This window comes from Ranitomeya imitator, chromosome 2 (assembly GCF_032444005.1).
Source record: "Ranitomeya imitator isolate aRanImi1 chromosome 2, aRanImi1.pri, whole genome shotgun sequence".
Lineage (NCBI taxonomy): Eukaryota > Metazoa > Chordata > Amphibia > Anura > Dendrobatidae > Ranitomeya > Ranitomeya imitator.
Window position 1 is genome coordinate 413,182,417 of NC_091283.1, and position 26,542 is coordinate 413,208,958.

General features: G+C 44.1%; 1 protein-coding gene across 1 annotated transcript in view; it reads right to left on the reverse strand.

Moving 5' to 3' along the window:
* Positions 1–26,542, reverse strand: part of SDK2 (sidekick cell adhesion molecule 2) — an 839,306-nt gene that overhangs the window by 52,359 nt on the left and 760,405 nt on the right. Inside the window, exons 19-24 of the mRNA XM_069750729.1 lie at positions 15,509–15,704; positions 14,176–14,274; positions 4,061–4,252; positions 1,739–1,860; positions 1,540–1,649; positions 95–245 (exon numbers count right to left, since the gene is read on the reverse strand). Coding sequence (XP_069606830.1) covers positions 95–245; positions 1,540–1,649; positions 1,739–1,860; positions 4,061–4,252; positions 14,176–14,274; positions 15,509–15,704 — 870 coding nt within the window. The remainder of the gene's footprint in view (positions 1–94; positions 246–1,539; positions 1,650–1,738; positions 1,861–4,060; positions 4,253–14,175; positions 14,275–15,508; positions 15,705–26,542) is intronic.

The following is a 26,542-nucleotide window of genomic DNA, read 5'->3' on the forward strand; positions in this document are numbered from 1 at the left end:
TGGTGGGGGCGCTTCCATCACAGACATGAGAATAACTTGTGTAGGGTTCATCAGATAATAAAGTCATAAATCTAATGCCTTGATTAGCACTCACCACCCAGCGCACCCAAAGGCTGGTCTGACTGGCTGTACGTAGGGTCACATTAGCTGGAAACATGTCTGGTGGTGCCTGCAATGTCTGTATCCTCCTGGAAACCAAACTGGGAGGACTGGTGCCCACAATGTTCACCTGGCGCATGCGGAAACTATGGAAAAATAGAATCTTCCATAAATACATATAACATGGCACATACACTGTACAGACACAAGTATTTGGACACAATACATTACTCTACAGCAGCTTTTCCCATTCTACATTCGTAGACATTAATAAGGAGTTTGGCCCTTCTGCAGATATAACAGATCCCACTCTTCTGGGAAGATTTTCTATAGGATTTTGGAGGCGTCTGAGGGGAATTTTTACTCCCTTCATCCAGAGGAGCATTTGCGAGGTCAGACACTGATGTTGGAGAGAGGCCGAGCTCACATTCTCCATTCTACCTCATCGCAAAGATGTTAGATGGGGTTGTGGTCTGAGCTCTGTGTGGCCGGTCATGTTCTTCCACCAAACTCCCCAACCATGTTTGTATGGACCCTGTGCACTGGGCATGGGGAACAGAAAAACGTTTTCTCCAAACTGTTCCCACAAAGATGGAGGCTACAATTGTCCATAATGTCTTGTGCTGAAGGATTAAGATTTCTCTTTTGTAACTAAGGGGCCGAGTCCGACCCATGAAAAACAGCAAATAGCCCATAGTATTATCCTAATCAACCAAACTATGCATAATGCAGTCAGCCAGGTAGCATTCTCCTGGCATTCAGCAAACCCAGGCTCCTTCACCAGATGCCAGATAGAGAAGTGTGATCCATCACTGCACAAAACACGTGTCCTCCAGAGTACAGAGGTGGCGGCTTTTCAACACTCCATCCGACTCTCGGCATTGTGCTTGGTGACATAAGGCTGCATGCAGAAGCTCGGCAATGAAGCTCCCGGCTGGGGTGCAATGCTTGTATTGATATTACAGAGGAGGTCTGAACTCTGCAGTTATGTAGTCTGCCGTACGTTGGTGAGTTCTCTGCCCGCTGCTTCTCAGCACTTGGCGACCCCGCTCTGTAATGTTAGGGGTCTCCACTTCGTGGCTGAGTTGCTGCAGTTCCTTTCACTTCTCAGCAATATCAATCACAGATGATGGGAGAAGATTTGTGATGAAGAAATGTGATGAACCAACTTGTTACCCCGGTGGTTCTTATTACAGGACTGCACTCGTATCAGGGAGCTCCTTACCACCAACCATTCTGTCACAGGCAGATGCTATGGTGAGGGGCCGGATGTTATACACTGGGGGCGAAGGTGTCGGATATTATACCCTGGGGTCAAGGAGCTGGATGTAATACACCGGAGGGCGAGGGGCCGGGTGTTACATTCCAGGGGGACGAGGCGTCAGATGTTATACCCTGGTGGGGGAAATGGCCTCACACTGTGTAACTGTCTCAGCTTACCTGTAAAAGGTAAAAGGATTCAGCCCAGGCACCACCATAGCGCGGGCATTGGGCTCGTTCGCCAACTGGTGTATGAGAACCCATTCTTCCGATTCTCCTTGTGTTCCAACCTTAGAAGATGAGAAGCTCAGTGGTCATTGGAAGAAACATATTATAAAGCAGAGTGTTGTGTTAATATGTTTGCTCCTCATTTTCTCACCTGGGCTTCTACCTGCCACCTGGAGATGGAGGTTTTACCATCGTAACCTGGTCGGAACTGAAGCGTGACTGAGCGAGGCCCGATGTTTGTGATGGCGATGTTGGTTGGTGCTCCAGGCAATTCTGTAGGACATACAGGAATGTCAAAAACTGCATCCACATATTTGTAATTAACGGGGTTGTCCACTTTTGAAAACACTAACCTACATACATGTATTCGGAGGTAAAACGCACTTTTGCAATTGGGTTTCAATAAAAATGTTGCACCGTTCGGCTTTTACAGGCCCTTTATTTCCCGACACATTCAACTTTGATGATGTCTGTGGTCATAAATCAGCTGAGAGGAGCTCAGAAAAAGCATTATGTGTAGTTACACACTCCCCATAGCCAGCTCACTTCTAGGATCTCAGTTAACTCATTGTATAGCCACAGTGCAACACAAACAGTACAACATTTTTAATTAAACTCATTTTAAAAAATTGTTCTAGACCCAATTAAAAAAAAGAACTTATTCAAATCTTAGCAGTTCAGTTTTACAACATTCTAACATGTTCAACTTTTCAGTTTCAAGATCTCTGCTTGCAATCAGTTAATGGAAAGTTTCATCTATATTCAGAGGCTTCTCCAGATCAAGTTCTGTTCTGTTGACACACGCTGTAGCAAGCTTTGCGGCTATCCATGTCTCTAGGCTGAGTTCACAGGTTGCAGTAATTTGCCATGGTATCCCCCATCCCTCCTAAACAAAAACATGCAGACATTTTACCACAAACTTCTTTGCTTTGTTGTTTTCTTTATCTCTTCTTCGGATTTTGTTTCATTGCTTTGGTTTTGGAATTGCTTTCTTTTACTTATTTATTTGGTTTGCTTTGGTTTTGCCATTGCTTTGGTTTGATTTGCTTTAGTTTTGGAGCTGCATTGCTATTTGCTTGGTTTTAGTTTGCTTTGGTTTTGGAGCTGTTTTGGTTTTTGTGTGCTTTTTATTGATTTGGTTCTCTTTTGGGGCTGCTTTGGCTTTTTTAAATTTAGTTTTGTCTGCTTTGGTTTGGTTTACTTTGGTTTTGGTGTTGCATTGTTTTTTCTTGGTACTGGAGCTGCTTTGTTTTGTTGTTTTTTTTTTTTGTTTGATTTACTTTGGTTTTGGGACTCCTTTTCTATTTTGCTTAGTCTGCTTTGGTTTTAGGGCCGTTTTTTGGTTTGGTTTGTTTTAGAGCTGCTTTTTTTAATTAGTTTGGTCTGCTTTTGTTTTGGAGCTGCTTTGGTTTGGTTTAGTTTTGGAGCTGTTTTGATTTGGCTTTGGAGCTGCTTTGTTTTTTTTTTGCTTTTTTAATTGATTTGGTTTGCTTTTTTAATTTGTTTGGCTTGCTTTGGTTTTGGGGTTGCTTTGTTTTTTTATTTTTTGTTTGGTTTGCTTTGGAATTGGAGATTTTTTGTTATTTTTTCATTGGTTTGGTTTGCTTTGGTTTGGTTTTGGTGCTGACTTGTTTTTTCTATTTTGTTCGGTCTGCTTTGGTTTTGGAACTGCTTTGTTTTCTTTGGTTTTAAAGATGCTTTGATTTGGTTTGCTTTGGTGTTTTAGGGCTGCTTTGTTTTTTTCTTTGGTTTGGTTTGCTTTGATTTTAGGGCTGCATATCCTTCTTGCAAAATGGTAAAAACTCCCAGAATTTTGGTGCACTACTGTAAGATGTCAATCTACACCCAATTTTCTATACTAGACTCGTCTCAGGAGAACACAATCAACAATCAGGATGGAATTTTAGCCAAGTGATATAAAAAGAAAAGAACATTTCTATTCACTGAAGGCTAGCAATGCTCCAAACACCTTTTTGTTTTCAGGCATGCGGTATATTGCTTTGTTATAATGTATATGTAAAATGTGACAATGTTATGATTTTGGATATATGTGTTATGTAATATGCACATTTTTGCTACTAAATGTAAGGAAATTATATCTTTCAGTTTTTTTCCCACCAATACCTTATAGTAAAAGATTAGCCTGTTTTTTTTTAATAAGCATATTACTAATCTGTGTCATCAGGCAGAGCTTGCCCAAATGAGATTAATTACTGTTATTGTCCAGGCGATCCTCCTTTCGATCAGAGAGATGGCGAGGTGACGAGCCGCCGCAGAGCTGATGACAGATTAGCCTTTTGTAATAGAGAACAATTATATTATCAAGTGCCTTGGCTAATGGAAAAGCGCACAAAAGGCAAAGTCATGGTGACAATGTCAGTGCTCGGTTCCAGTAAATATTAAAAGAAAAAAAAAAGACGGAAAGCTATTATTATGACTCTCCAATCACTCCATGTGCTGTGGCTATACCCACCTGGCGGTACACCGGAGGAGATGGTGGAGGAGGCAACCGCTCCTTGGCCTTTTGATGTCATGCCGGCTACTTGGATGGTGTAGGTGGTGAGTGACGTCAACCCCGTGACCCGGTACTCCAAGGTGAGGTTGGGCAGATAGTGGGTTACTCTGGTGTTGGTTTGGTTAAACTCTTCCCAGGAAATCTTGTATCCTGCAAAACAAAGATGACTGGACATGTTAAAAGGGTTGTACACCTTTTCAGGACATTTTTTTTTGTTGCTGTTAAAATGCATGTATTAGTTGCTAAAAATAATTTTTGCAATTGGGTTTAATTAAAAATGTTGCACCGTTTACCTTCTATTGCCTCCTTATTGATGACTGCAGAAAGAGGTAACTGGGAATCTGTCGGTGTCCATTTTCTGGTGGAGTTTCTAACTCTTTTATCTGTCTTACATTTTTTATGACCACAGGCCACATCACAGTTGTTGAAACCCAATGGCAAAAAAACGATTTGTAGCCCGCAAACACTTGCATTTGAGAAAAAAAAATCTCCCCAAAGGTGGAGAACCCCTTTAAGGTCCTAACCTAGCAGATCCTTTGGCCCTTTATGACACCTTTAGGTTGGTTCACTGTCTTTGAGGCCCCTAAAATTTACGCTCAGTAACAGTGTGAGTCTAAATAATCTCAATATACAGTGCCTCAATAATAATATTGAATAGTAGCCAAATAACAGTGCCAAAACCGCTCTATAGTGTGAATGTCTAAATAATATCACTATACAGTGCATTAATAATACCATACCGTACCTAAATAAAGTGCTATACAGTGTAATCTTAAAGAATAGCAATATATAAGTCATCAACAATACCCAGATACCAATGCCTAATCAGTGTGTGTACAATGCAATGCATTGATAACACCACAGTACAGTACCCAAATAAGCCTGCCATAAGCAGCTGAGTATACTTGTGTCTATTAATGGCGCTATTACTTGGGTTCTGTATGGTGGTATTATTTTGACACTGTGTGATGGTATTATTTAGATATGCATGCTATACAGCTGTTTATGGCACTGATATTTCAGTACTATATAGTGGTATTACGGTAATTGCATTGTATGGACATGCACACTATACAGCTGATTATGACTTTGTTATTTGTTTACTATATAATGATATTACACTGTATGGTGATATTATTTAGACACGCACCCTAAATAGCTGATTAAGGCACTGTTATGTGGATACTATATAGTTGCCCTGTATGGCAATATTATTTAGACACACAGTAAACAGCTGATTTGAGCATTGCTATATTGGTACTATATAGTTGCACTGTATGGCAATATTATATAGATATGTACGGTATGCAGCGGATTATGGCACTACTATATTGGTACTTTATAGTTGCCCTGTATAGTGATGTTATATAGACATGTACGGTATACAGCTGATTATGGCACTGTTATGTGGGTACTATATAGTGGGACTGTATAGTGTTATATAGAATGTATGGTATATAGCTGATTATGGCACTATTATATTGGTACTTTATAGATGCCCTGTATGGTGGTATTATTTAGACATGCATGCTAAGCAGCTGATTATGGCACTGTTGCTTGGCTACCATATAGTTGCACTGTACGGCAATATTATATAGACATATAAGATATACAGCATTATGTCACTGTTATATTGCTACTAAATAATTGCACTGTATGTTGACATTATTTAGACATATAAGGTATACAACTGATTACAGCACTGTTATAGTGGCATTATATAGGTGCAATATTGCATAGACATATAAGCTGGTGATGGCGCTATTATTTAGGTACTATATAGTTGCACTGTAAGGTGGTATTATAACTGCATGTAAGGTATAGAGCTGGTCATGGCACTGTTACTTGGATACTATACTGGTACTATGAATTAACTGTGTGGTGATATTTATACACGCACTGTTAATCAGCTATTTATGGCGCTATTATTTGGGTACTATACAGTATAGGGGTATTATTTATACACTAGAGATGGCAATATGGTTTCTGGTGGATAGCACTGAGCTATACTCCATTTCTACCCTTAATACCGTGCCGCGGGGGTCCACACGTCATTGCTGTGGCCCGGAATTAGAACATGCTAATATTGCATACATAGTTTGCTCCACTTAAGAAGTCTCCGCTGATTTATTAACTCAGTTGCAGTGTGCCAGTCTCCGCAGAGATGGTTATTACTGACTGTGGGTTTATGTGCGCCCGGCGTTCTCTCTGATTACAATGATTACACATCGCTTGTTTGCTTGTCACACGGAAACATTTTTAGAAATGCTCCTCTATATAATTCATGCATTCGGGGACGGCTCGGTGCAGTGTTCTTTGGTGTCAGACTGATTGTAGATATAAGTGGGAAATTCATTACCAGTCCCCCAGATCCTGCTAGTTAAGTGCCCACCAGGGACAATCGGGGGCCAGGGCTCTGTAGTGCCCAGCCCTCTGCTCATAGAGACCCCCGTGTATTCTGCATAGCTGCCGAACATTAGTCATGGCTGACGTGACATTTGCAGAAAATCCATCACCTTTGCTATCTTCTGAACAGAAATGTGACATCTGTAATAAGTTGTTATAGAGGATCTGTCAGTGACACGCTACTATTGAATTAACGATGACTGGACAGTCTATGTCGCCTTCATTGTAGGTGTAATCTCCAGTTGTAGTCGGACTACAATAACCAGCAGAGAAGTAGCTTAAAGATTTAATAGGACCCCATTTAGCTACTAGAGGCCAATGCTGTGTCCATTTTGGCTTCCATTAGTTTGGTATAGTCCACTATACCCTTTTTCTGCTGTATGGAAAGGTATTCGTTAAAACAATAATTATATATATATATATATATATATATATATATATATATATATGTATATATATATATATATATATATATACATATATATATATATGTATATATATATATATATATATATATACATAAACATAGATAGTATAATATTTTTTTCTTAAAGGAGAAACAGTCACTAAGTGACAAGTGACTAATTTTGCCTTCATTTTATTCCCACTGTCCCCCTGAGTAATTTGTTTTTTGTTTTTTTGCAATCCATCATACGTTTCTAGAGATATGGGCCTTTTAATTTAGAGCTGATTTTTATGGTCTTTGAAAAAGGGGCGTGGCTCATATAGTAGCCTAAAGACACGCCCCCCAAGAATCCCATGAGCCACACCTCCTAAGTTAAAACAATAAGACTCAGCTTACTAACTAAATAAAAAAGTCCATATCTCTGGAACCGTATAGCGTATTTAATAAAACTAAAGAACGGATTACTCAGAGGAACAGTGGGAATAAAATAAGATAAAAAAATACCCACTTTTGATCTGGTGACAGGTCCCCTTAAACATGGGCGCTTATGAGCAACATATACCAATTTATGCTTATAAAGTTATTTATCACAAAATCGTCCAGACATTTATCTCAGATGAGCGCATTATACTCGAAAATGTGTAATGTGTAATCTAACTCAGTGGTGAAAATCCTGAACTGGTGAAGGATGAACACTTATAAATAGAGTTCATCCACTCCAGGAATTCATAAAGCTTTATTAGACATTACACGATAACATGATAATTAAAGATTACATTTGCTAATAATATGGCATTAACAGGGACCAAAGGAGCAGCATAAATACATTTTTTATGCAAAAAAATAATAAAATAATAATAATAATAATAATACCTTAATTAAAACATAATAACAAAAAGTATAGATATACATAAGGAAGTAGTAAAAGAAGAGTTTTTCCTGAGTTTTTAAGGTTGAAGGTAGAAATAAGTTCAACGATTTCAACTTATAGTCTAAGGCCGGCATCACATTAGGTGTACGAAAATGCGGTCTGTTATTTACGGCCGTAATACGCAGAAATGTTCCCAAAATAGTGATCTGTATGTCATCCGTAGGCAGGGTGTGGCAGCGTATTTTGCGCATGTCATCCTCCGTATGACATCCGTACTGCGAGATTTTCTTGCCGGCTTGCAAAACGGACACACAATGGATCCATATATATATAATTGTCTAAGGGTTTTTCCGTCTGTCTGTCTGTCTGTCTGTCTGTCCTGGAAATCCCGGCTCTCTGATTGGTCGAGGCCGCCAGGCCTCGACCAATCAGCAACGGGCACAGCGACGATGATGTCATAAAGGACGTAGAAATCCCGCGTCTGATTGGTCGAGGCAACGGGCACAGCGACGATGATGTCATAATGGTTGCCATGGCGACGATGATGTCATAAAGGTTGCCTCGACCAATCAGCGACAGGCACAGTCTGCCGCGAATTCTGGAATCATCATTGTCCATATACTACGGGGAAATGCATATTCTAGAATACCCGATGCGTTAGAATCGGGCCACAGTCTAGTATATATATAATTGTCTAAGGGTTTTTCCGTCTGTCTGTCCTGGAAATCCCGGCTCTCTGATTGGTCGAGGCCGCCAGGCCTCGACCAATCAGCAACGAGCACAGCGACGATGATGTCATAAAGGACGTAGATATCCCACGTCTCTGATTGGTCGAGGCCGCCAGGCCTCGACCAATCAGCAACGGGCACAGCGACGATGATGTCATAAAGGACGTAGAAATCTCACGTTTCTGATTCAGCGACGGGCACAGTATCGACGTAGATGTCATAATGGTTGCCATGGCGACGATGATGTCATAAAGGTTGCCTCGACCAATCAGCGACGGGCACAGTCTGCCGCAAAATTCTGGAATCATCATTGTCCGTATACTACGGGGACATGCATATTCTAGAATACCCGATGCGTTAGAATCGGGCCACAATCTAGTATATATATATATATATGTATAAATATATATATGTCAGTGAGACATATATATGTATATATATATATATATATATATATATATATATATGTAAGTATATTTCATACAGCGCTAGATAGCAGAAAAGCCGGTAATTCAATTGCCGGCTTTTGCTATCTCCTTCACAAACCCGACATGATATGAGACATGGGTTACATACAGTAAATCTTTTCATATCCCTTTTTTTGCATATTCCTCACTACTAATGTTAGTAGTGTGTATGTGCAAAATTTGGGTGCTCTAGCTGGTAAAATAAAGGGTTAAATCGCGGGAAAAATTGGCGTGGGCTCCTGCGCAATTTTCTCCGCCAGAGTGGTAAAGCCAGTGACTGAGGGCAGATATTAATGACCTAGAGAGGGACCATGGTTATTGCCCCCCCCCCCCGGCTAAAAACATCTGCCCCGCAATGTAAAACTTGGTGAATGAATGGAATGCAGGGGAATGTACTGTAGTTACCTCGAGTTGCGGTGATGCGCCCTCTGCTGGATGAACTCATATGAACTCGAGCGTGGGAAAATATTCAGAAAAGTTCCCAGGCTCGAGTTCATATGATTTCATCCAGCAGAGGGCGCATCACCGCGACTCGAGGTAACTACAATACATTCCCCTGCATTCCATTCATTCACCAAGTTTTACAGTCAGGAGCACAGCTGCATTAGCAGAGCTCCTGGGTGTAAAATGATTTAACCCCTTCAGATGGATTTACAGCGTGGGATAAGACTGTAACGACGGAAGGTATGGAATATTGTTGTTTGTTTTTTTTTACTTTGTTTCAGGTGACAAGGATCTTCAGGTGGAGTAAGAGTATAATAAAATATTAAAACACCATGTGTCTTTATTTCATTAAAATACTTTTTAATAATGTGTGTGTGTTTTATTAACCATTTTGTACTATTGGATTAATAATGGATAGGTGTCATAATTGACGCCTCTCCATTATTAACCTGGCTTAATGTCACCTTACAATAGCAAGGTGACAATAACCCTTCATTACCCCATATCCCACCACTACACGGGAGTGGGAAGAGAGTGGCCAAGTGCCAGAATAGGCGCATCTTCCAGATGTGCCTTTTCTGGGGTGGCTGGGGGCAGATGTTTTTAGTCAGGGGGGGCAATATCCATGGTCCCTCTCTAGGCTATTAATATTTGCCCTCAGTCACTGGCTTTACCACTCTGGCAGAGAAAATTGTGCGGGAGCCCACGCCAATTTTTTCCGGGATTTAACCCTTTAATTTAATAGCTAGAGACACCAAATTTGACACAAAGACACTTCTTACATTACTAAAGAGGAATATGTAATAAAAGAAGGGATATGAGATGGTTTACTGTATGTAATCCATGTCTCATATAATTTCGGGTTTGTGAAGGAGATAGGAAAAGCCAGCAATTGAATTACCAGCTTTTCTGCTATCTAGCGCTGAATTAAATATATATATATACATATATTTGTCTCATTGACATATATATATATATATATATATATATATATATATATATATATACCCCTATATTATGTGTAGACATTTATTCTACCTATTCTATTCTATTCTGTCAGTGTGATTTTACTGTACACCGCACTGAATTGCCGGCTTTTCTCTCTAACACCGCTGCGTATTTCTCGCAAGTCACACGCATGGTCCGTGTGTAATCCATAATTTTCTCGCCCCCATAGACTTTCATTGGTGGATTTTTTGCGCAATACGCTGACAAACGCAGCCGTAGAAGACCGTATCATACGGATCCGTAAAATATGGCAGATAGGAGCTGGGGCATAGAGAATAATTGTACTGTATGCAATCCGTATTTTCTGCGCCTCTCATACGTCCGTAAAACTCGCTAGTGTGACGCAGGCCTTACATGTTCTTCAGAGGAAGGCAAAAATAACAAGTACCGTAATAAATAAAATGTACAGATAATGTAACAAGTAAAGAATGAAAGTGCACAATCTAATAGGAGGACAAGTTAAAAAAGGCTGATTTTTCATATATAACACTAAGCTGCTAATCAGTGGTGGAGTTGGACTAGGATGCATGCAGGCACCAGTCAAGGCAGGGATAATCTACTGCTGATAAAACACTGATTGAATTGAAAAACAACAGCTCACAGACTAGTAAGGGACACATTGCTAAAATCAGTGTCTCATCCACTACCTTAGGCCGGTTTCACACGTCAGTGGCTCCGGTACGTGAGGTGACAGTTTCCTCACGTACCGGAGACACTGACACACGTAGACACATTAAAATCAATGCATCTGTTCAGATGTCATTGATTTTTTGCGGACCGTGTCTCCGTGTGCCAAACACGGAGACATGTCAGTGTTCGTGGGAGCGCACGTATTACACGGACCCATTAAAGTCAATGGGTCCGTGTAAAACACATACCGCACACGGACGTTGTCCGTGTGCAGTCCGTGTACCGTGCAGGAGACAGCGCTACAGTAAGCGCTGTCCCCCCCACATGGTGCTGAAGCCGCGATTCATATCTTCCCTGCAGCAGCGTTTGCTGTAGAGAAGATATGAATAATTGTGTTTAAAATAAAGATCTATGTGCCCCCCGCCCTCCCACCCGCTGTGCGCCCCCCCCCCCCCCCCCCGCTGTTCTGAAAATACTCACCCGGCTCCCTCGTTGGCTGTCGCTGCTTCCTGGTCTGGCCGCATCTTCTACTGTATCAGCGGTCACGTGGGGCCGCCGATTACAGTCATGAATATGAGGCTCCACCTCCCATAGGGGTGGAGCCGCATATTCATTACTGTAAATGAGCGGACCCACGTGACCGCATACAGGAGAAGATGCGGCCAGACCAGGAAGCAGCGACAGCCAACGAGGGAGCCGGGTGAGTATTTTCAGAACAGTGGGGGGCGCACACGGGGTGGGAGGGCGGGGGGCACATAGATCTTTATTTTAAACACAATTATTCATATCTTCTCTACAGCAAACGCTGCTGCAGGGAAGATATGAATCACGGCTTCAGCACCAGATGCTGGTACGTGTGGTACCCAGCACGGTGCGTGTGGTACCCAGTGGGCACACGGGCGGCACACGTGTGCCGCACGTGTGCCACACTGATGTGCCACAGAAACGTAGGGGCTCACGGACACGGATAATTCCGGTACCGATTTTTTCCGGTACCGGAATTATCTGGACGTGTGAGACTGGCCTTATGCTGTGCTCAGATTATATAGCAAAAAACTGCTGACAGATTCCCTTTCAGTAAAACTTGTGGTGTAATTTATGTCTACGTATCATGCACACGTTTATCCTTTATTACATGCACTATACCTCTTACTTTTTTTTTACTTATCCTCATATTATACGTAGGTTCCAGCACTTTAATTGTTTACTTGTTACATTTCATATTATTGTCCATATATGAATTATTTTATCTGTATTTATTATACTTTTGTACTACGTTTTTTATGTATATATTATACTTTTATACTATATTGGATCAGTATTTATGTTACTTTTTCACAGTATCTGCTATTTCCTTATATACAGTATGTGAATACCTTTTTGTTATTATTTTCCAATTAGGATTTTTTTATATATATATTATTTATGCTGCTCTGCTGATGGAGTTTCATTATCATCCACTGTGGTCCTGTTTTTAAATATAATGTAATATTGGATAATAGATTTATGAAGTTTGGTGCGTATGAACTTCATTTATAAGTGTTAATTGTATTTCGTGTTTGCACCTTTTTCCTCATTAATTTATTATTGTGCAGTTTTAATATATCTCTCTCCTTATATAGCGCTATCATATTCCATGGTGCTTTACAGACATTATCATCACTGTCCCCAGTTGGGCTCACAATCTAAATTTCCTATCAGTATGCCTTTGGGGTGTGGGAAGATCCTGGAGGAAACGCACAAAAACACAGTGAGAACATGCAAACTCCTCGCAGATGTTGTCCTTGGTGGGATTTGAACCTAGGACCCCAGCGTTGCAAAGCTGCAGTGCTAACCACTGAGCCACCATGAAATGCTAACCACTGAGCCACCACACAGTGCTAATTACTGAGCCACCATACAGTGCTAACCACTGAACCACCATATAGTGCTAACCACTGAGCCACCATACAGTGTTAACCACTGAGCCACCACACAGCACTAACCACTGAGCCACCATACAGTGTTAACCACTGAGCCACCACACAGCACTAACTACTGAGCCACCATACAGTGCTAACCACTGAGCCACCACACAGTGCTAATTACTGAGCCACCATACAGTGCTAACCACTGAGCCACCATACAGTGCTAACCACTGAGCCACCACACAGTGCTAACTAGTGAGCCACCATACAGTGCTAACCACTGAGACACCATACAGTGCTAACCACTGAGCCACCATACAGTGCTAACCACTGAGCCACCACACAGCACTAACTACTGAGCCACCATACTGTGCTAACCACTGAGCCACCATACAGTGCTAACCACTGAGCTACCACACAGCACTAACTACTGAGCCACCATACAGTGCTAACCACTGTGCCACCATACAGTGCTAACCACTGAGCCACCATACAGTGCTAACCACTGTGCCACCATACAGTGCTAACCACTGTGCCACCATACAGTGCTAACTACTGAGACACGATACAGTGCTAACCACTGAGCCACCATACAGTGCTAACCACTGAGCCACCACACAGTGCTAACTAGTGAGCCACCATACAGTGCTAACCACTGAGCCACCATACAGTGCTAACCACTGAGCCACCACACAGTGCTAACTAGTGAGCCACCATACAGTGCTAACTACTGAAACACCATACAGTGCTAACCACTGAGCCACCATACAGTGCTAACCACTGAGCCACCATACAGTGCTAACCACTGAGCCACCACACAGCACTAACTACTGAGCCACCATACTGTGCTAACCACTGAGCCACCATACAGTGCTAACCACTGAGCTACCACACAGCACTAACTACTGAGCCACCATACAGTGCTAACCACTGAGACACGATACAGTGCTAACCACTGAGCCACCATACAGTGCTAACCACTGTGCCACCATACAGTGCTAACCACTGAGCCACCATACAGTGCTAACCACTGTGCCACCATACAGTGCTAACCACTGTGCCACCATACAGTGCTAACTACTGAGCCACTGTAGTGATGCTATAATAACAAAAAAGGACACGTTTATTACATGGGCTGCATCATGTAAGTATGGGCACATCCATCAGCCTTGTGGCTCTGCTCTGAAGACTCTGCTAAGAACCTACCAGTGAGGACCCCATTCTTCTCCGTAGGGTCTTGCCAGGTCACTCTTAAGGATGTATCCAGGATATCATCAAAGCCGAGACTGCGCACAGGTCCAGGTACTAGAATAATACAAAAGACGGGTGGTGAGTACAGACCAGACAGTTGTGTTTTGGGGTAATCCAGTGATTTTCCTGCATCTCCTATACAATATCAACCATCACCTGACTGATCCCTCACAATAATCATAATTTGACCAATCATCCAGACTGGTAATTTTGGCTTGTAAGCACTTCTGACTTGCAAGGTACCTACCTATAAATGGCACTAGAGAGGCAATTTTTTTTTTCTCCTTTTGGAGGTAAGCCCATTTGCAGACCTCCCAGGGTGCATTGCCTGTAATAATTCATATAACAGCTGGATTTGGAACTATCTCCCTTTCTTCTTGAATTTAAAGTGGTTATCCACCTTTTGGGACATTTTTCTCTTACTTAAATGCAAGTATTTTTGACTAAAAATAATTTTTATTATTAGGTTTTATTAAAAATGTTGTACCATTTGCCTTCTATGAATGCTGGGTGGCACTGTCTATTGCTGGCTGCAGAATGGGTTAACCTAGAGTCTGTCAGTGAGCTGATTCTGATACTCCAATGGGAGTTTTCAACTCTTATATAGCGAATCAGTCAGCAAGTTTTTGCTTTGTAATCTGAGAGCAGCACGATGAAGGAACAGAAAGCTTGATTCCAGTGATGTATCGCTTGCTGGGCTGCTTGGTGCAGTTTTGATAGAATCCCTGTTGTCTCTGCTTTAGATCTAGCATAGCTCAAATGCTGAGCCGTGTTCAACCCCGCCCACACCTCTGATTGGCAGCTTACTGTGTACATTATCAGCAAGCTGCCAATCAGTGATGGGGGCGTGGTTACACAGATTAGCTGGAATGCTGCGCTAGTTCTGCAGTGTTAATCTCCTGCTGATAAAACACTGATTGCATTAAAACTAAAACACACAGACTAATAAGTGACACATGGCTGGAATCAGGGTCTCTGAACCTACTTCATGCTGCTTTTTTATTACATAGAAAAAACTGCCAACAGATTCCCTTTATCTGTCTTTTTTTTTACCTTCTCTCAGCTGATTTATGACCACAGGCCACATCAATGTTGTATGGGCAAGTAAAGAAAGACTTTGTAAAAGTCAAAAGGTGCAAAATATTTTATTGAAACCGAAATTATTTATACTAATAGAGGTATAAGAAAAAAAAAATAGGTGGACAACCCCTTAAAAAGTGGATACGCTGCTGCTCTACACCTTCATTGTGCAGGCACATATTGCAGGGCTATTGCATCTCTTCCATACCATCCTCCTGTGTCCAGACGAGCTGCGGGGGGCTGCGGGGTCCGTCTCCTGGAGTGGTGAAGCACAGGATGGAGGTCAGGTAGCTGTGATACTTCTGTAAGCCAGTGATGAAGCCTACGTGAGTGCTGTCCTGGAAGTTGGGTCTGACTGTAACCAAGACTATATCGTCCTCTTTAGCCGGGTCCCAGGCCATCAGCTGCAGAAGAAAACGGTTATGTGACCTCCTATATATACACAGAAATGTGATATATGTATTATCTGTGCTTGGCATATGGCTAGGATCGGGGGGTGCAACCTTTGGGACCCCCACCTATCCTGAAAATGAAGGGGCAGCGCTGATGTAACCCCATTCTCCAGCTCTGTGCCCTCGTCATTCTCACAATTAGTAGTGGTCCCAGAGGTCAGACACCCCCCAATCAAACATTGATGGTGTCCCTTGATGGGAATAACCCTTTAAATCACTGATTTCTCTTGCTCCGCTCCGTAAATCTGTGCCAAAAATGTCAGAAATGAAGTGCGACAAATTTACAAGGAAACAAGGAAAATGGCTGAGGTCTCCAAAGAGATAGGGGGCGCCATTCATTATTGAATTTGTACCTGTTTTTTGTTGATTTTTTGTGCTTTTTTTTTTGCGCCACATTTTCTTACCATTTGTGCCTTTTTTTATATCTATTTTATACACATGGGCAAAGTTTATAGTGTCCAATTGATTTCACGCGATTCATCATTTGTGATTTATCGAAAAGTAGCAAAATTTGTCGCCAATGTCTCCCACCGGAATGATTTTATGTTTGCAAAATAGTTTGGTTATTAATCAGAAAATTTAAGACAAGGGTAATGAAAACAAATTTTAAAAAAAACACGTTTTTTGATTTTGCACAAAATTCATCGATCAAGTCTGCCATTTTAAAGAATTTGGAAAAAACATAAAAAGAAATGTGACTTAACAAACTCCCCGCAAATAATGAATCGGCCCATGGGGTTTTTTTAAATTTATTAAACACAATGCCTGAAATTTGTGAAAATTTTGGCACATAGCAATAACATTTACTAAGAGACCGGCGCCGATTAACACGATTTGTGCAGATCACTTCAACTATCTCCATTACTGGTGCATGGGCTCACTAGCACCCTAATATTTCCCTGCAGCACAATACAATTTACACATTAAAAAAAAATCACTAATTTATTTTCAAAAAAATAATTTATTCCAGATTGCCATAAAGATAATATTTAAATAATGTAATGTTTTATTTTGCAGTCGGATCCGGAACATATCCACAGACTCCTCCGCCCTGCACATTAGGGGGCTTCTGCCGAGGCCCATTATCCGCGCCGTAGAAGCTCGTCTTACTGCTCTTTGGTTATACCAAGACTCCTCTGGAGGAGTCCACGAGCCGGTCTGGGCAGACATCTTCTATCTCTTCCACAGAACATCTTACCTCGCCGGCCACTTAAGAGCACAATGCCATAGTCTCCTCTCCTCCTTATACATTCAGCCCTGTTCTCCAGCTGCGGCTGCTTCTTTCTATTACCCATAATGCAATATTCAGCAGCAGCTTCCCAGCCCTCTCCCTACATGACCCCAGAGTAGCCTGACTTAACTCTTAAAGTGCCAGTTGTGGCAGTTGCTTTTATGATCCACTAAACATTGCCGCATCCCGATGGCTCCTCTTATTTTTATAGTATGTACATGAATAAACTCAATGACCAAGTGAAGCCCTGTGGCTGTCACTGATAATAGGGGCGGGGCACTGCGGCTGTCACTGATAATAGGGGCAGGACACTGTGGCTGTCACTGATAATAGGGGTGGGCACTGCAGCTGTCACTGATAATAGGGGCAGGGCACTGTGGCTGTCACTAATAATAGGGGCGGGGCACTGTGGCTGTCACTGATAATAGGGGTGGGGCACTGCAGCTGTCACTGATAATAGGGGCAGGACACTGTGGCTGTCACTGATAATAGGGGTGGGGCACTGCAGCTGTCACTGATAATAGGGGCAGGACACTGTGGCTGTCACTGATAATAGGGGCGGGGCACTGCAGCTGTCACTGATAATAGGGGCAGGACACTGTGGCTGTCACTGATAATAGGGGCGGGGCACTGCGGCTGTCACTGATAATAGGGGCAGGACACTGTGGCTGTCACTGATAATAGGGGCGGGGCACTGCGGCTGTCACTGATAATAGGGGCAGGACACTGTGGCTGTCACTGATAATAGGGGCGGGGCACTGCAGCTGTCACTGATAATAGGGGCAGGGCACTGTGGCTGTCACTGATAATAGGGGCGGGGCACTGTGGCTGCCACTGATAATAGGGGCGGGGCACTGTGGCTGTCACTGATAATAGGGGTGGGGCACTGCAGCTGTCACTGATAATAGGGGCAGGACACTGTGGTTGTCACTGATAATAGGGGCAGGGCACTGCGGCTGTCACTGATAATAGGGGCAGGACACTGTGGCTGTCACTGATAATAGGGGCGGGGCACTGCAGCTGTCACTGATAATAGGGGCAGGGCACTGTGGCTGTCACTGATAATAGGGGCGGGGCACTGTGGCTGTCACTGATAATAGGGGCGGGGCACTGCAGCTGTCACTGATAATAGGGGCAGGGCACTGTGGCTGTCACTGATAATAGGGGTGGGGCACTGCAGCTGTCACTGATAATAGGGGCAGGGCACTGCGGCTGTCACTGATAATAGGGGCAGGGCACTGCGGCTGTCACTGATAATAGGGGCAGGACACTGTGGCTGTCACTGATAATAGGGGCGGGGCACTGCAGCTGTCACTGATAATAGGGGCAGGGCACTGTGGCTGTCACTGATAATAGGGGCGGGGCACTGTGGCTGTCACTGATAATAGGGGTGGGGCACTGCAGCTGTCACTGATAATAGGGGCGGGGCACTGTGGCTGTCACTGATAATAGGGGTGGGGCACTGCAGCTGTCACTGATAATAGGGACGGGGCACTGCAGCTGTCACTGATAATAGGGGCGGGGCACTGTGGCTGTCACTGATAATAGGGGCGGGGCACTGTGGCTGTCACTGATAATAGGGGCGGGGCACTGCGGTAGTTACTGATAATAGGGACGGGGCACTATGTCTGTCACTGATAATAGGGGCGGGGCACTGCGGCTGTCACTGATAATAGGGGCAGGACACTGTGGCTGTCACTGATAATAGGGGCAGGACACTGTGGCTGTCACTGATAATAGGGGTGGGGCACTGCAGCTGTCACTGATAATAGGGGCGGGGCACTGTGGCTGTCACTGATAATAGGGGTGGGGCACTGCAGCTGTCACTGATAATAGGGGCGGGGCACTGTGGCTGTCACTGATAATAGGGGCGGGGCACTGTGGCTGTCACTGATAATAGGGGCGGGGCACTGCGGTAGTTACTGATAATGGACGGGGCACTATGTCTGTCACTGATAATAGGGGCGGGGCACTGCGGCTGTCACTGATAATAGGGGCAGGACACTGTGGCTGTCACTGATAATAGGGGCAGGACACTGTGGCTGTCACTGATAATAGGGGCGGGCACTGCAGCTGTCACTGATAATAGGGGCGGGGCACTGTGGCTGTCACTGATAATAGGGGTGGGGCACTGCAGCTGTCACTGATAGGGGCAGGACACTGTGGTTGTCACTGATAATAGGGGCAGGGCACTGCGGCTGTCACTGATAATAGGGGCAGGACACTGTGGCTGTCACTGATAATAGGGGCGGGGCACTGCAGCTGTCACTGATAATAGGGGCAGGGCACTGTGGCTGTCACTGATAATAGGGGCGGGGCACTGTGGCTGTCACTGATAATAGGGGCGGGGCACTGCAGCTGTCACTGATAATAGGGGCAGGGCACTGTGGCTGTCACTGATAATAGGGGTGGGGCACTGCAGCTGGCACTGATAATAGGGGCAGGGCACTGCGGCTGTCACTGATAATAGGGGCAGGGCACTGCGGCTGTCACTGATAATAGGGGCAGGACACTGTGGCTGTCACTGATAATAGGGGCGGGGCACTGCGGTAGTTACTGATAATAGGGACGGGGCACTATGTCTGTCACTGATAATAGGGGCGGGGCACTGCGGCTGTCACTGATAATAGGGGCAGGACACTGTGGCTGTCACTGATAATAGGGGCAGGACACTGTGGCTGTCACTGATAATAGGGGCGGGCACTGCAGCTGTCACTGATAATAGGGGCAGGGCACTGTGGCTGTCACTGATAATAGGGGCGGGGCACTGTGGCTGTCACTGATAATAGGGGTGGAGCACTGCAGCTGTCACTGATAATAGGGGCGGGGCACTGTGGCTGTCACTGATAATAGGGGCGGGGCACTGTGGCTGTCACTGATAATAGGGGCGGGGCACTGCGGTAGTTACTGATAATGGACGGGGCACTATGTCTGTCACTGATAATAGGGGCGGGGCACTGTGGCTGTCACTGATAATAGGGGTGGGGCACTGCAGCTGTCACTGATAATAGGGGCGGGGCACTGTGGCTGTCACTGATAATAGGGGTGGGGCACTGCAGCTGTCACTGATAATAGGGGCGGGGCACTGTGGCTGTCACTGATAATAGGGGCGGGGCACTGTGGCTGTCACTGATAATAGGGGCGGGGCACTGCAGCTGTCACTGATAATAGGGGCGGGGCACTGTGTCTGTCACTGATAGTAGGGGCGGGGCACTGTGGCTGTCACTGATAATAGGGGCGAGGCACTGTGGCTGTCACTGGTAATAGGGGCAGGGCACTGTGGCTGTCACTGATAATAGGGGCGGGGCACTGTGGCTGTAACTGATAATAGGGGCGGGGCACTTTGGCTGTCACTAATAATAGGGGTGGGGCACTGTGGCTGTCACTGATAATAGGGGCGGGGCACTGCAGCTGTCACTGATAATAGGGGCGAGGCACTGTGGCTGTCACTGATAATAGGGGCGGGGCACTGTGGCTGTCACTGATAATAGGGGCGAGGCACTGTGGCTGTCACTGGTAATAGGGGCAGGGCACTGTGGCTGTCACTGATAATAGGGGCGGGCACTGCAGCTGTCATTAATAGGGGCAGGGCACTGTGGCTGTCACTGATAATAGGAGCGGGGCACTGTGGCTGTCACAGATACTAGGGGCGGGGCATTGTGGCTGTCACTGATAATAGGGGCGGGGCACTGCAGCTGTCACTGATAGGGGTGGGGCACTGTGGCTGTCATAGATTCTAGGGGCGGGGCACTGTGGCTGTCACTGATAATAGGGGCGGGGCACTGCAGCTGTCACTGATAATAGGGGCGGGGAACTGCAGCTGTCACTGATAAAAGGGGCGGGGCGCTGTGGCTGTAACTGATATTAGGAGGCGGGGCGCTGTGGCTGTCACTGATATTAGGAGGCGGGGAACTGTGGCTGTAACTGATATTAGGAGGCGGGGCACTGTGGCTGTCACTGATATTAGGAGGCGGGGTACTGTGGCAGTCACTGATATTGGGAGGCGGGGCACTGTGGCTGTCACTGATATTGGGAGGCGGGACACTGTGGCTGTCAGTGATATTGGGAGGTGGGGCACAGTGGCTGTCACTGATATTAGGAGGTGGGGCGCTGTGGCTGTCACTGACATTAGGAGGCGGGGCACTGTGGCTGTCACTGATATTGGGAGACAGAGCGCTGTGGCTGTCACTGATATTGGGAGGCGGGGCGCTGTGGCTGTCACTGATATTAGGAGGCACGGCACTGTGGCTGTCATTGATATTAGTAGGCGGGGCGCTGCGGTACAATGTGAGGGTGAGACAAGGGCCTTGTATAACACATCATAAGTACAGCACACACGTACCCATTTGCTCATTTGCAAACGTAGTCAGGGAGGGTATAGAAAAAAAAAAAATCAAAACTATAAAATGGGATGTGATCTTAGTGCGCAGACTACTCTACAGACAGGTACTAAGAGCAATGTACATGGACCCCACTCCATCCCTCCATTATATTTAACCCTTTGTACAACACCAAATAATCTCTCCAGCAGTTACAGGACATTAAACGCGACTCATAGCCTATATTCAGAGATTGCAGTCCATCCGCCGTGGCCACTGCTGCACCCAGAATCTCCTTACTGTTGCATTTTTCCTTATATAATGCAGTGCTTTTTGGACTGTATTAATAAGATCTGTTAAATGTTCCCATCCCAGACAGCGGTTTATCGGAGATGTGCGTTCTGCAGGCTCGGCTGCTCTCTCTGACTCACAGTAACAGATTAGCTGCATTAGGCGGATTGTTGAATCTTATTATTACATTACAAGGACAACTGAGTAAGTTTGGCAGGAGGCCCACACTTCCCCCAACGACCACTAGATGTCAGTGCTGTAACAAGGAATGGCCGCCAGGGCTGCAGGGTAATGAAATGGACTTGCACTACATAAATTGTGCAATTACAGAAAGGCTCCTGGGTCCTGTATACAGTGCAGGGTTTATTGCAGCAAGTGCAGTTCATATCTGTGTTATATATAAGGCTCCTGAGTAGTATAGTGTTTCTCCACGGTTTAAGCTTCACTTGGGACATTTTCCCGGGATCGAGGGATAATATTTGCTGAAAACATGAGTACAACATGATTTCCGGATCATGTGGTCTATTACCCAGTAACGCATATGACGTACATGCACAAACCGTATATTTGGCCACCTTCCAACAGATATTGTCATTTGTGAATAGAAATATTCCCATACACATCCACTCACAGCTGATGGCCTGCAGCATTGGCATCCAGTCATGGCAATGTATCATCAGCACATGTTGCTTGTCATAGCTTGTTACAGTGTTATCAGTCTAGGGTCCGGAGTGATAAAAACATAATTTAAAAAGGAGCTGTCACTTGCCATAAATATGTAATTTTTCTAATCCAGTATAAATGTCGCTGTTCTCCTGAATCCGGCGTTGTTTTTCTTTTGTTCCTACTCCTCTCCGTTCCTGAGATATGGCCTCCTCTTCTCTGTATATAAATCTAGTCTTGCTAGCCAAATGGGCGAGGTCATCAAACTCTCCTAGTGGGTGTGTTCTTGAGGACCACGCCCAGTTGTTAGAGAGAATAGATTTATGTGAAGGAAAGAGGGGGCCATATCTCAGGAAAGGAGAGGTATAGGAACAAAAGAAAAACAACGCCGGATTCAGGAGAACAGCGACATTTACACCACGTAGATAAAAATACATCTTTGTGGAAAGTGACAGGTCCACTTTAAATTACCAAAATCAAAACTTTTAATCCCTGCCCCCATATCAGCCCATCTCCTATGCAAACTTACACAAACCACATCCCTCTCGCAAATTGCTTCACCGGATGTTTTGTTGCCATGGAGGATTGTGGAGACTGGATACTACTGTAACAAACCCTCAGCTGGGTGAAGTATCAGGTCTATAGTGCTTTCCATTCTAAATGAAAACAACAATGTTCCCAACAAGATCTTGAAAATGGTGAGAAATTCATAAGAAAGTTGTAGAATTTTCTATTACACAATAATTAGAGCTACACTGAAGCTATACTGAATCATTTTTATACCAAAAGTCCTAAAATGCTGCTAGTGGACGGAATTATTTTCCACTATACTACAGAGGCTCCACTCCTTCCCTGACAAGCTGCTGGTTGGCTGATCTGCTCATGAGGGCTTGCTTCACTCATTATCACTCTCCTTCACCTTCTGGCAGCTGACAATATAGTCCCCTTTTTATTGCTGTTTTCCAGCAATATGGCCATGTTAATACAAAGGCTCCGCTTCTTCCCTGACAAACAGGGTGGAAAGTTATTTTTATTGGTTACTGTGCTGCTAGAGGCTGGCTTTGCTCATAATCATTCTCCATCACCTTCTAGTAGCTCACAATATAGTCCCTTTTTTATTGTGTTTTTTTTGTTAGGTATATGGCAATGTTACACCAAAGGCTGCACTCATTCCCCTTAAAGCAGTGTGGAAAGCTATTTCTTTTGGCTGCTCTGCTCCTAGGGATTGGTTTTGCTCATAATCATTCTCCATCACCTTCTGGTAGCTCACAATATAGTCCCTTTTTATTGTGATTTTTTTTTAGCAATATGGCCATGTTACACCAGAGGCTCCACTCCTTCCCTGGCAAGAAGGGTGGAAAGCTATGTCTATTGGCTCTTCTGCTCCTTGGGTCTGGCTTTGCTCATAATCGGTCACCTTCAACCTCTGGCAGCTGACAATACAATTTATTCTTACTTTTCTTGCAATCTTTTACTATTGAGTTACTAAAGAGGGATTTGCTCCTTTTCTAACAAACATTCAAGAAAGCCATTTCTATTGGCTGTTTTGCAGCAATGAACAGAGAATTGCTTTGTACGGACTATGTTATGGGGAAAATGACTGAGCATGTGTGTCCACCAGCACTCCGCTCATGAGGATGTGCACATTGCTATACACTGTGATCACCAGGTGGCGCTATATAATGATAGAAAATATCAGGAATCTTCACTGGGTATTTTTTGGCTTCCGTGTATACATCCCTGGCCCCCATCTAATGTCTATGGGTAAGTTACATCTTCATGGACTTGGGAACATTCCTCTTATCCTCTGATCTCTTAATGGGATATAAACAGCCAGGAGTTTTCTGCTGGTTATCTCCTGATTTACGAGAGGCATAACGCTATATAACTGCCAGGCCAGAAACAGGCCAAGAGCAGCTAATTAGTCGCTGATTTTTAGAATGGAATTTCCTAATCAGAAATACTAATTACAATTTAATATGGATGTTAAATATCTTCATCGGCATCGAGTCCTCGGCCAATTACATGCAGACTCTGCATTGTAAAGGACTCATGTAAATGAGTTTAATTAATGTAAATGCTGATTAATTGCAGTGGGATGTAATCAGGGGGCCATTAGGCCGTCTCGTCCCTCCTTGTATTGAATAACAATAATTCTTTGTTAAATGAATATAGAAATTAATTGGCACCAAAAAGTAAGTGGAGTCTAGGGAAGTATGTATATGTATCACAGCAGAAACGAGCCCGGTGTTGTGTAGGAGTGTAGCCGGGGATATATGTATAGACGGATCCGGCGCTGTGCACAGAGCGCCCCCACATCTGTCACACGCAGTGGTCTTTATGGTTAGTAGATCCCGTCTGTCTCTTCCGGGAGATTATTATCATTCTCACTTCCTGGACCTGAATGTCCGCCTAGATGCCGGGGCTCAGTCTGTTGCCGAAGCATCTCCGCGGTATGTACAGGAAACCTCTCTGCTTCGTGACTTCTGTCGGAATACTCCAAAAATAGGATTCCGACGCAAACCCTAGCAAAGCCCCCGATACAGCCCTTCACAATTACAAGGCAGACATTTTGGCCTCCGTTCATTTGTTTTTCAGCTGTGCACAAAAACGTGACAGACCCGGACCCCATATACGTGTGAACCTGTCTTTCTGGAGTGGCTAATTGGAGACTTTTTTTGGCAACCCCATAGAGAATGAATGAAGCGACGGTTCGGACATAAAAGTCCCATCATGGATAAAAATTCCTTGTTCTGCCGATCGATGCAGGTCCCAGGGGGTCTCCTTAGATCAGGAGGCTATCGCCCATCCTACAGGCAGGTGATACATCTTTTTCACTGGACAACCCCTTTAAGACTTGTGTTCTCACATAGTGTCATTTTCTACTTATTTTTTGTTTTCCCCATAGAAGCTCTTAGGGAAAAAGAGTACAGTAAATACGCAAAGATCCACAACGTCTTTACAGGCACGGTGAGTGGTTTTCATGAAATCAGATAAACTTTCATGAATCTGATCAATGCAGCAGAAAAAGAAGCAGCAGTTACGCTACATGAGAACATGGCCCGATGGTGCTTAACTCCGCGCCGATCGGTGACATATCAAACTGGCAGAAATCCAAGGATCTGTCATGGATTCTCTTGTAAATCCACTTTATTTTTTTCCGTCTCCCTAATTGTCATGCGAACGTCTTCATGTTGACCTGGTTTGAAGCCAAAGCCCCAAATCCATGGCTCCATAAGAGCAGACTGGACTACCAATATGACAGGTGGACTAATGATAAGGTCCAGCATTACTGGTGGGTGGATGGATGGACAGATGAATAGATCCAGGAATGTGGCATGCATTATTTCCATTCATAGAAATATCTATAGATAGTCTCGAGTAGCGCAGCTATGGCAGTGCGACAATAATAGAAGTGTTTGCAATCCAGATTGAGATACAAGCGAATAATGAGCGGCTGATAGGAAGACGTTCGGCTTTATCCCATTTGGATTGACGAGTCGCATGAACCCGTTACGGTATTACGCGTTGTACAATTTATGTACCGTACCTACAGTCAGTATAATGTGAGACCCGAACTGTCAGCTTTCTGTGCGACACAACGCAGGGCACAATGTGAGAACATTACCCATTTACCGCGGGTGAATAATACATCAAATGCACAGATGGGAAATGCATAGAGCTGATCGATGTACACTGTATGTGTGCCGCACGTACACCAGTATAAATGGAAGCTGTGGGTATGAAAGTAAATGAAATGATTGCCACCAACATAAATGGTCACAGTCGTCTCAACAAACTTTGCATAAATCAGTAGAACAAATGAATATAAAAAACTTTGTAATACATCTTATCAGAGAAATGTGCTTCTTTCTCCACTTATGAGCCATTTCTCATACCTCTCGACTAGCTCCGGATCGTATCATTTATTTAGAAAAATGTTTTAATAACAAAGACTGTCAGATTACTGATGAATCAGATTACAGTACAATTGCCTATTCACGTCTATGGGGAATGGAGGAGCAGAATGATAGAGAAAGGCACAGCCACACACAAATTAGCAAGTGTTTTATCTCATTTCAACCAAGCACTGGATTCACAGCTACACTGCTCAGTATTGCTGTTATTTGTGTTATTTTACCACATAGCTGGATTAACAGTTACACTGCTTTGTCCTTCTGTAATGCTACTGCTGCTTTGTACTAAGTATTTTAACTTACCCCATGGTTGGATTCACAGTTACACTGCTTTGAACTGCTGTATATCATCTCACAAATTGTTGAACA